General features: G+C 39.0%; 1 protein-coding gene across 1 annotated transcript in view; it reads right to left on the bottom strand.

Annotated features, from left to right (window-relative positions):
• Positions 1–320: 320 nt before the first annotated feature.
• LOC104966497 (phosphatidylinositol 3,4,5-trisphosphate-dependent Rac exchanger 1 protein-like) overlaps positions 321–11,440 on the bottom strand; it is a 32,373-nt gene continuing 21,253 nt past the window's right edge. Inside the window, exons 11-15 of the mRNA XM_010795684.1 lie at positions 9,667–9,742; positions 9,096–9,168; positions 3,946–4,091; positions 1,641–1,739; positions 321–401 (exon numbers count right to left, since the gene is read on the bottom strand). Of these exons, the coding sequence (XP_010793986.1) occupies positions 321–401; positions 1,641–1,739; positions 3,946–4,091; positions 9,096–9,168; positions 9,667–9,742 (475 nt within the window). The remainder of the gene's footprint in view (positions 402–1,640; positions 1,740–3,945; positions 4,092–9,095; positions 9,169–9,666; positions 9,743–11,440) is intronic.

The following is an 11,440-nucleotide window of genomic DNA, read 5'->3' as shown; positions in this document are numbered from 1 at the left end:
AAACAAATATGTGTGATTCAAAAATACATATGTAACACTTTTTTCTGTATTTGGATTTTATTTACATGTATATGAAACGGAACACATTTGTGTGTGCATTGAAAAACACAAGTGTGAATCCTTCTGTGTGCATGTGTGTATTATGAGACTGTTCTGAGCCCATAGAGACGGGAGCATGTTGATGCGACCTTCCTAGCCGGAGATATGGCCGCATTTTACAATAAACTTCTGTTGGGTCGCTTAAAAACAAATGTCGCAAATCAAATCGCAATATCTGTCAGAAAAATCGCAATTAGATTATTTTCCCACATCGTGCAGCTCTACTCAGCTCCCATTGGCTCCCACATAACTCGAACCCTGAGTCCCGGTGCGGGCAAGTAGTAAGCCAACATTTGCACCCACTGGTACACATGCTCACAAATATCAAACACTGCACAGTCAGCTTCTAAAATCCCCTTTTCATATGACAGGCACACAGCCTGCTGCACGTCACTGAATGCAGTCATCCTGCACATCTCCAGTCACGTTGTGGGAATAAAGCTGCCTCTGTGAGTCCAATGTCCCAGGCACAGATCCGGTGGGGGGGGCTCCAACTCTGGATAACAGCACAGGGTGGATGTAGGAACGACTGGGAGGAGCCACAGCCATTTGAATGCGGAAGGATGTGTGTGCGTGTGATTATACAGCATGGGTGCCTGTCTGCACGTGACTTTCTATAATAGTATCATATAGTGAAAGAGCTGTGTGTGTGTGTGTGTGTGTGTGTGTGTGTGTGTGTGTGTGTGTGTGTGTGTGTGTGTGTGTGTGTCAGCCCCTTTCAGAGCCCCCTGGGAATCAGCTGAGCTTCATTCACCGTGCTGGCACACGGACTGTGTCACAACTAGCAATCCTGTTATTGTGGGGAATGGGGGATGAATAACAGAGTAAGAGGGGAGAGAAAAGAGGAGAAAAGGGTGAAAGAGGGAGAAGAAGAGAAGAAAAAAAGATTGCCCAGGAAAAGGAGTAATGTGGGAGTGAAGTGCAATGGGTAACATAACAGAACGAGAAACCAAAGGGACGCTAGAGGAATTATGGTAAAATTAAATTGTGGCGAGGAAGGAGTTCCCTTTTATTGGATCTGTGGGAAAGTGACATTCCTTAAACAAACAGGGTCTGTGTTTTGTAAGGGTTCAAAATGCTGAAAAAATTATAGATGCAGGTTTGTTTGCTGGTCAGATTTGCCAGAAGTCACCTTGTAAAACAATAAGTCTGGAAATGATGACAGAGAAGCAACAGATGTACCAAACTACAACAGGCCTTAATAAGAAGAAACAAAACAGTTATGCCTGTATTAAATCCAACCTCATTTGGGTATTACATTTGCTGAGGATGTATAAAAGGGTTGGTGTGTGTTTTTTTTGTGAGGATGACGTGAGTAAGCAAGACTAATGGCTTGACAGCCAATCAGAGCAACGTAATTTCGAAGTGAAACAGAAGCAGACTGACAGCAGACGTCAAAACATTCGACAGCCATTTCAAACTGGAACTAATGCCCAAGGGCGGGTAGGAGATACAGAGTGTGTGTGTGTGTGTGTGTGTGTGTGTGTGTGTGTGTGTGTGTGTGTGTGTGTGTGTGTGTGTGTGTGTGTGTGAGTGATGGCCATTACCTCAGCATGTGAGCCCCTGGTGACAGACTTGACCACAATGGCCTTGTTTTTCTCTTCAATCTCAAAGCCGTAGTCTTCCTCCTCTGGGTGAATCTAGCACAGAGAAAATCACCTAATTACTCCCACATTAAGACGTTGGACACATTATTAGACTTTAACGTATTTCACTGATTAAAAAAGTAATAAAGTAGAAAAATACAGCATAAATATCTTCCAGAAGGAATATCAAGATTTTTACATGTGAAAGTTGTAATACCAGTGAAGAAATAATCTTTTTCAAGTGAAATCCTGCATCAAAATATACTTATCACCAAAATATACATTAGGTTAACTATTAATGATAGGTTGACTATCATCAAAAGTTAACCTACAGATTTTGCAGAGCGGAATCAAAAATATCAGATCCCTGGATTATAATTTTTAATGTGTTCATCATTTATATTTTGCAGCAGGTAAAGTTGGAATAACTGCTTATTGGGGGGGTTTTCCCTCTCCTGAGTATGTTGTATAGGCTGTGTTTAAAGCATGTCAAATGTAACAGTAGAGCCACAAAATACAAATATTAACCTGAAAATAAGGATAATATATCCTTTTTTAATAACTTTCTATACTGCCACCTTCATCTATACCAGTACATCAGAAACTATTTAGATTTGTTACAAATAATATGAAGCTGCAAAGTTACTAATAACTAATGTAGCCGAATAAAAGTAATGGAGTAAAAAGTAAAATATTTATTGCCGAAAAGAGGCGTTATATTCACACTCCTTTTAATGTACCATTATGCTAAGCTGCTATTTTTGGAAATCTATGTAAATATCTTATCCTGTGTACATCGTATACATCTGACTCTTAATCAGTAGCTGAATGCTCTTGCCGTAAAAGGTGATTTGTTCATATTTGTGGCAATGATGCGATTTCTTACAACAATGACCCTCTTCCTTGGTGGTCGTACACGCAATTGCAAACTATCCACAAATTGTCGAGCTCCCAATCCTACAATCTGTGGTTTTCATCGAGTGTCAGGTGATTCTACTGCTGATGATGTTTTCTGCCTCTCATATTTAATTCCCCAGTGGGGCGAGGCTTAGTTAAACGCTGTCATCGCCAAACACATTAGCGCGCTTCCATTAGGTAAGCTGCCGGGGCCATCTTCCTGCTGCACGGCCCTGATAAGATGGGGATCTCTGCTCTTACATCACAGGAGATGGCTGCGGTAAATAAAGAGTTCCTGCACTTTACTTGTATAATAGCCATGAGGGAGGAATAGGATTGCTAATCAAAGGGGGGGCGACCGGGCCTACTTCCCACTCTGATGTGAAAAGGGATGCTAGTAAAGCTTCTTTCCGCAAAGATAACAGAATTAACCAAAACATTTAAGTGTAAACTGACCTTATTTCATGTACCCAATACACAAACATAATTTATATTTAGTTGACTTGATTTGAATTACATAAAAAGTCCTCACTAGTACACACATTGTATGTTTCATATACATACAGTGTAAGATCTGGTAACTGATTTACCTTAGAGATCCCTCATGTACGCACTGCACTATTGTTTGCAGAACAGAGCAAACTCTTGAATGAAAAGTATATCTGACTGCAGATAATACTCTCTTTTCTCAGCAGCAATCCAAAAGGGACTTTATCCCAGGCAGTACAGTTGGTTTTCCACAAGACTCATTAAGCTGCATACAGAGCAAATTCAAAAGGTGTTGTTTGTCATCAAAGCAGTCCCTGCTGCCAGAGGGAAAAGGGATGTTTCTGTGTGTATAGTTATGTTAATTACATCTGGCTGTGGAGATCGGGAAGAAGAATACACATAGGTCCAAACTAACTGGAGATAAAGATATAGTAGTATGTATAGTATGCTAGTGTGTCAGTTCAGTTAACTTTACATAACAAAAGGGACCTGTTATATCCCTGTTTATATAGTATCTGCATGAAAGGGTGAAACATATCCAGATAAATATGGATAGGTTTGAAAAAACGAGCTTTGTTTTGAATCAACCGATCTTCCCTTCCTGAACTATATTTCTTTGGATAACTAAAGTTGATAATGCTGGCATCATAATAATGAATACAAATATCTTTGTGCCATATTAATAGCAACTACTGCAGTGAAACACTTTAACATTCCCATTTTGAGCAAGTGTGGCAATTCGAACAGAATGCGACAATGAATGAGCCTTTGTGTAACCATGTATATCAGTGGGAGAAAATGTGGATGTTTTAGAGAGTGTGTGTGTGTGTGTGTGTGTGTGTGTGTGTGTGTGTGTGTGTGTGTTAAAGCTTACCACCAGGGACTTGGCTAAGATGTTCTCAATGAGTTTGAAGTCATTGCGCTGGAGCTGCTTGCTCTTGGTACTCGTTCCCTCCATTTCCTCGTCCGCGTAGAAACGGAAGAACTGGGACTCGTCTTTGAACTCGCTCTTCTCCAACACTGAGGGGAAAAACAAAAACAGCATGTTATCAGAAAACTGCTGCGTTCAAATCAAAGTATAAAGAAAGCTCTTTATTTAATTATTCTCATTTATTTAAAATGTAAATAGGCTGCACATAGGTCAGTAGCTAAGGAAGACCAAATACATGCCTGTCAATGGAGAAAATAAAAAAGTTTTGAAGGGCAAAAATGCAATATTTGAACTTTCATCGATTATATTAATTTGTTACTTTTGAACAACCAGTATGAATTATTATTATTATAATAATAATTATTATTATTATTATGAAGTATGAATTTGGTACTTCAATAAATGTTACGTTATATGGTGAGGTATGAAAAGGAGAAATATGCCGCTTATCTAGTTTTATTCATTTATTTGGCTTTGTATTTATCTACCTTTTTCCCCACAATTATGTTCTGTCATTTATGTTTGACAATATTATCTTGATGTGATGCTGACTATTTGTAATATTTTGATGGAAACCAGTAAATACATTGTTGAAGAAAAGGACTCAAATAGCAATGGTTTGCTTCTCTATTAAAATGTGCTTTTTAAAAAAGGTTAAAGGGATGCCAATAATATGCCAAAAAAAAGCCTTAAGCATTAGCTTAGATCATCCATGGTTGCTCCGTTATTAATCCAAAATTGGAATGAGTCATACAAGCTAAATTGATAGTGTTCTTGCAAAATTGGACCTTGTAAAAGTGAAGTGTGTTACATGATGGCACAAACTCTGTCAGCGGGTCATTCTCAACTTCAAAGACATGTGGGGATAAAGAGAGTGTTTGCCCTAGAAGCTGTCACCCGATGCATGGACAGCTTCCCACAAACGGTTAATTAGTTCATAAGCTAGTGGTGCTAGCAGGAACATCTGGAGTCAAACCACATCTGGGTCGTAGCCAGCTCGGGCCAGGGAAAGGAAGTATTTCCTGGGGGACACAAGGGTCACTGTTTGTGTGTGTGTCGGGGTGTGTGTGTGCCGGGGTGTTTGTGTTTGGAAATCCCACTGTTGAGCTGAGCCCACTCCAACACATGGGGCACGGCTAACAGGTGAGGACACATTACAGATGCTTCTACAATCATAGCAGGATTGGATTTTTTTAAAACACACTACATTAACCCTACCGTGGATTGTTTTAAAGGGGCATTATTATTCTCATGTTCAGGTTCATATGTGTATTTTGTGCCTCTACAGTGACATGTTTACATGCTTTGATATTAAAAAAAGGTCTTTATGTTTCTCATACTGCCTGTGCTGCAGCACCTCTTTTCACCCTCTGTCTGAAACCAGAGCCCAGTCTGCTCTGATTGGTTAGCTGGCTCAGTTGTGATTGCTCAACTGCTTAGAGATGACCAGCACCTTAGGCAGCCACACGGAGACGATACGGGTCGTATCCACTACAGTTCTCCCTTTTATAGATGGTTCGGCCAAACGAGGCCGACAGGGAAACGCAGATAACGATAACGGGTCCCAAGGTGGGTAGATCTGCGGACGCAACGCTCTGGGGGGCCAAACGGCTCCGTGTCTACGCCCTATACGATCATTTCCTGATAACGATGACGCAATAGCCCCACCTCTGCTGCTCACTGCTGTTACTGTCGCATGGTCAGTAGCTACTGTCAGTGCAAAATCTACAGCTCCTCTACCACAACGATCAGCAACAAGTGGACATGGAGAACTACATGAACTACATGTTGCTAAATCCACCGCGGAAACCATGGCAACAATGCTCGGGGGGTCTTTTCGCTGCTTTTGGTGTATTTTGTGGCGAAGTACAGTGCCACTTACAGGCCTGGCATATGTACCACAGTGATGTCACTATGTTGCGTAAGTAAACAAAGGACCACAATTGAGGCATTTTAGGCAGGGGGGGGGGACGACGACGACGACTGTGTGGAGTGTTAGATGTACACAAACCTATTTAAAAAACATCCATCCTGGATGTCACAGAATGTATTACATTTGGCCAAAATCTCACACACATCTACCCATACAAAGACTTCCAACTAGGAACATTACCTAATCTTAGGTGCGCATACATCTATATGGCTGAGGCTGTACCCAGCTGTTCTGAGATTTGGCGAGCATCTGGCCCCCTCAGGTGAATGAAAGCCTTCCTAAACTGATTACACACACACCCACTCCGCTGGCCTTATGCCAGTTAAAACAAAGCCTGAACGTGAGTTATTTCCTCTGAGTCACGGGCTGTGGTCATATAATAGCATAACACCACCTATTCAACTGGAGGGAGTGCTGCTCCGGAAACTGTAATACCGTAATAACACACACATAGTTACACACACACACACCCACAGTATCTAGGGTCAATAAAACCGTGATTAAGATTTGGTTGGATATTTATTCACTGAATCACTTGATATAACTTTTGAATACTACGTCACTCATAAGAAAACCATCTTCTTTATTTATTTATTTTTCAATATGAACATTTGCCTATTTTATTTGTTTTGTATGTCAAAAAACATAAAAAAATACACATATGATGAATAAGATCAGTAAATAAATCGTTCAATCTGTTAATGTTGTGTGTATAACAGGAGTAATGGAGGATAGGTGAAAATGGTTCCCTGTTTGTAGCCTGAAGGACAAAACCCAACATGTGGTCTTGAGAGACGTGTGGATATATGATGTAAGCAGGTAAGGACAGACGAAAGGCATTTAACCATGTTATCTGTTATCAGTGAGGAGCCTCATAACCTCATATTAATTACCAGCAGGCAGACAGACAGACATACAAAGACAAGCGAAGGAAGACAAGGACATGACAAAGCCAGAAAAAGAATAAGAGTTCAACAGAGACCAGGTGAAGAGCAACAGATGTGCTGAGTAAGGACTAAAAAGTGTGAGTTGGGGAAAGGTGAGAAGTGTGGACAGGCGGAGAGGAGAGAGGTTGTGACCCTGGGGAAAGGCAGAGAGGAGGGTGAGGTAAAAAGGAACAGGTGACACCAACAACAGATGGTGGAGGGAGGGAGGGAGGTGTGAGGTGTGAGTGGCTTTTACTATGAAATGAAGCAAGGCCCCTATCATTGTCTTTCAATCAACTTTGTTCCTCATATTACAGTGTTTTCACTTTTAACTACGATCCCAACTAAAATATTATTGTTTTGGATTTTGTTTTGAACATATACTTTAAGTTTCATCATTATTGGGGCTGTTTTATATCAACTTTACATTTTGTATGTAGGCTTTATGTGTGTATATCAGTTTTTTGTAAATGTAATGTTATTATTGTTTATTTTATTTTTATTTTTGTATTCCTTTCCTTTTTTTCTGTTGATAATGTAAAGAAAAAACTGCTCTGACTTAAGGCATGTTTTTTTTAATTCGTTTTTAACTTTTTACTTTGTTGTGCTTCTGGAATTATTCACCTTTTACTTTTTTGCAACGTTAACAAACTAATTCAATAAATAAAAAAAGAAAGGATGGGTGAGGTGTCAAGCAGCTGAGTTTATGAAAAAGAAAGCCACTTTTAAGCAACCAAGGACTGATTTTATGTGTTGAAATGACAATTAAATATAAAAACTTGAGAAGAGGTTTGTACGCTGTTAATCCTGTACTATCTATCACTTGTACTGAGTGCTGCAAGCCATGTTAGAAAGTAGCCTGTGAAATGGTGCCTGCTTGCTGTATTAATGTATTCCAATTCGATCTTTAAAAGGGTATGAACTATTCCAATTAAAATGAAAGGCCCATCGCAGAGAGCAGAGCTCTACCAAGGCCGTTTCCATGGAGGAAAACATAATGCCAGAGCTTTTTAAACATCAAGTTCATGGACTTTACAGGCCGAATTCCCTCCAATTCAAGGACCCTACAGAGCATAGTTTGAGCCACAGATCAAGATGAATTGCCGTTCCAACACTGAGAATGTTTCTAATGGGAACTCGCAAGCTTATCAGAAGCAAACAGGTAACAACTAAAGTGATGGAGAGGTTTGAATGTGTGAAAACTCAATTTTGCAGTTTTAAGGTGAAGATAACAACTGCCGTTAACTATAATGATCAAAATCACTTTTTTTTCGCACAGAAGATATCAATCCAATCACTTATAAGGACCATTGTCTATTTATTTCTAGGTTGCAAGGTTTTTCCTGAGATTCACAAACTTTCAAGGATTTCAAGGAACCGTGTTCGAACCGAATAATGCTTATACCTGCCGTGTGATTCGGATCCACTACAAATGTAAAAATGCCTTCCTTGGCCAACGAAAGACCCTAACCCTAACCTTAACAAACCAAACCTTAAAACATATTATCAACCCGAGATAATAATGCATTATAATTTACTTATCTACACATCTCCCAATTAGAAAATGTGCAACAATGACTCAGACTTCTGTATTCTAGCACACTTCCCGATCAAGTAGCGCTGTCAATGTCATCATGTTACTTCTTCAGTATTCTAACACAAAGTGCTTCCTTTAAGTGGTTCTCACTTTACACATGATACTCTTCCTCTAAGTAGATTCAATTTTAGGCCTCGAGCAGCAGTCATGGTTCGGTGGACTGACCCAGACAGCCATGTAGCAAAGCCAAACAACTGGGGTTAGGGTACAGTGCTAATGCTTGTTTACGCTCAACACGCTGGGATAGACCCAAAGCCGCTCCACTACAATGTGGTCAATGAGAGACTTGGCTGAGACCAGGTATGCATATTTAAGGCACAATTTCTTCAAACTATGAAGACATGACAGAGGAGAAGCTAATATTCTAATAAACTATTTTGTGGGCAGAGCGAGTGACTTGGGGGTAAAATGAATTATAGAGTAAAGAAAAGAGAATACTGCAGAAAGTGTAAGGGTATGATTAATCAAAACACAGCAGTGAACACTGTAAATAATAAGGAAAACACACCATGCATGTGTCATTGATCCTTTTAACTTAAGTTAAAAGAAGAGTGTCATCATGAACGGGGAAATCCTCGTCACTTTGTATGTCTTTCCCCTTCATGTATGTGTGTGTGTGATATGAAATTCAACTGACCGTGGTGCATGAAGCCGTTGTTGCAGAGCCCCACGCCCAGCGTCACAGCGTCCTCTCGGGTCGAGCAGTCTCCCTGGGAAACCATATCAATGACGCACATACTCAGTCAGTCACTCACAATGGATGTTTCACACCTTCTCATGCACAGCGGACTGTTATCAGGTTATCAGGGTGGTGATTTGTAAGCCATCATGTGTTAATTCATATGTCTATAATAAAGACAATGACAGATTACGAGGCTGATCAAATATGTTCTTGGTGATCAGACTAATCTATTTATTATTTTTTGCAAATGTATTTTTAATTTCAGAATTTTCTGTCTGTTGAAAGTATGTACCATTTCAACCGCAGAAAGCATTTGTGATATTTCTGATCATTTTATTATAAGTACTTGTTTTACTTGGGCCTTTGATGCAGTGGTTAAAAAAGTCAAATACTAACATGAAGAATCTATGACAATGACACAAGAAAACTACCCAGTTTCATTACGACAGGTATTTGTAAACCATTGTTGCATGCTTACTTTTATGTGTTTTGATTAAATTAAAGTGTAACACATCTTCGTTTTTACCTGCAGGAGTAGCCAGTCAACCAGTTTGCTGGCAGGAATAACCGATTTGAAGGTTTTCAGATGGTGGTCTCTGTCCCTATTGAAGCAACGAAATACGAAATAATTTAAAGGATGTATTATCACAGTAAAATGCCAGTAGTGTGTGAAAAAAGTTCTTGAAAGTCTGTGGGTTCACATGAAACGTGTGTTTAACAGATAACAAAACCTCTTTGTGGTAAACATTGCCAAAACAGTGTCTGTTTAGGTAATATCTAAATTTTTGGGAAACCGATAGAGTCGGTGAAGTAATAACTTAAATGTATATATATATATTATTTGTGTTTCTCAATTACAACATCACAAATTGTTGTAGTAGATACTGTCTGAAGTAATATTATTTAAGTAAAAGTACCTAAGTATTGACATCAGACTTTACCTAAGTACCAGAAGTAAAAGTATTTTTACATTATGGCCCATTTTAGAATAATATATATTAAATTCTAAGGTTCTGATTATTGATGGATTAATGTCACAGCTAGTAAATGTGTTATTGTGTGTTATGTTATTATTATTTTATATACTGCTGAGGAACCTTTTAACCTTAGATTTTTTGTCAATGTCTATTTAGTTGATTTATATTTCTCATATCTCAATCTATAGTAAGAGTAGAAGTATTAAGTAGCATAAAATGAAAATACTGAGGTAAAGCAAAAGTACCGTAAAATTGCACTTAAGTCACATTCGACCACTTATGACTTGATAACAAAGTTAATACTGGCTGCTAGTTCACCTCTTTATATATATATATATATATATATATACACACACACACACCTCTTATTTTGCTGCTACTATTAGATTTGTATTCTATTAATGTGTGTTTTTATTAATGTGTGTGCTTAAACGATGTAAATGTCTCCTCTGTGGCCTCCAAAAAAGGATTTATGATTCTGATATATGTAAACATGTGAAACAGGAAGTGCATGGTGGTTGGTTTTGAGTGTCAAACGGTATATTCGCTTTAACATCTCAATGTTATGAGTAAGATATTGGGTGTGTCCCTATATTGTAAACTGCCACATTCAGAACGAAAGCTCTATAGAAACACCGGTTGAGAGCAGATGTGGAGAAGAAGTGCACTGATTGATTGATATTGCATTAAAACAACATGGAAAGTGAGCAGCATTCATAAATGATTAGCGGGACAAATGGTTTTCTGAGTCATCCTCTCTACAGCATTAGACAGCATTAAAGTTGATTTTATTATGTTTATATCCATTTCATTATATGTCATTATTTTTATTTACATAAAACCTGCAGGCGCTTTGTCCCTCAACAAAGTTTAAGAAAAGGGAGGCTTATAATTATTTATAATACATAAAACGCAACACATCCATCACTGTAACATTATAATTAATGGTTGCTACTTACAATGCCAATTTAGTGGTGGTTACAAAAAAAAAGCCAAGGACTTATTACATAATATGTGAATGGCAGGGAGAGGGATTGCCTTTGTATGGTAATAGGATTTATCCCCGGGCCAAAAGCTCTTTTGTTTGCGCCCAATGGCAAGCCCGGCACTTCAATCAGCGGGTGAGTGATGTCGGGGGAGATAGAGGGGTGAATGGGGAAGAGTATAAAGGGAGGGGCCGCGGCAGACTGAGAATGTGTGTAGGGGGAAAGACGTGCGTTTCCTGTGCTTCTGTATAAACTTGTACTCGATTCTGACTCTTCCGATGGAAATAATTTTTGTACAGTGAGATCATTCTTCCTCTTTTTGAGACTAATTTCACTT

Source organism: Notothenia coriiceps, unplaced genomic scaffold (assembly GCF_000735185.1).
Source record: "Notothenia coriiceps isolate Sejong01 unplaced genomic scaffold, NC01 NC01_scaffold00037246, whole genome shotgun sequence".
Lineage (NCBI taxonomy): Eukaryota > Metazoa > Chordata > Actinopteri > Perciformes > Nototheniidae > Notothenia > Notothenia coriiceps.
Note: the sequence above shows the minus strand (reverse complement) of the source record. Positions and strands in the feature narration are given on the sequence as shown.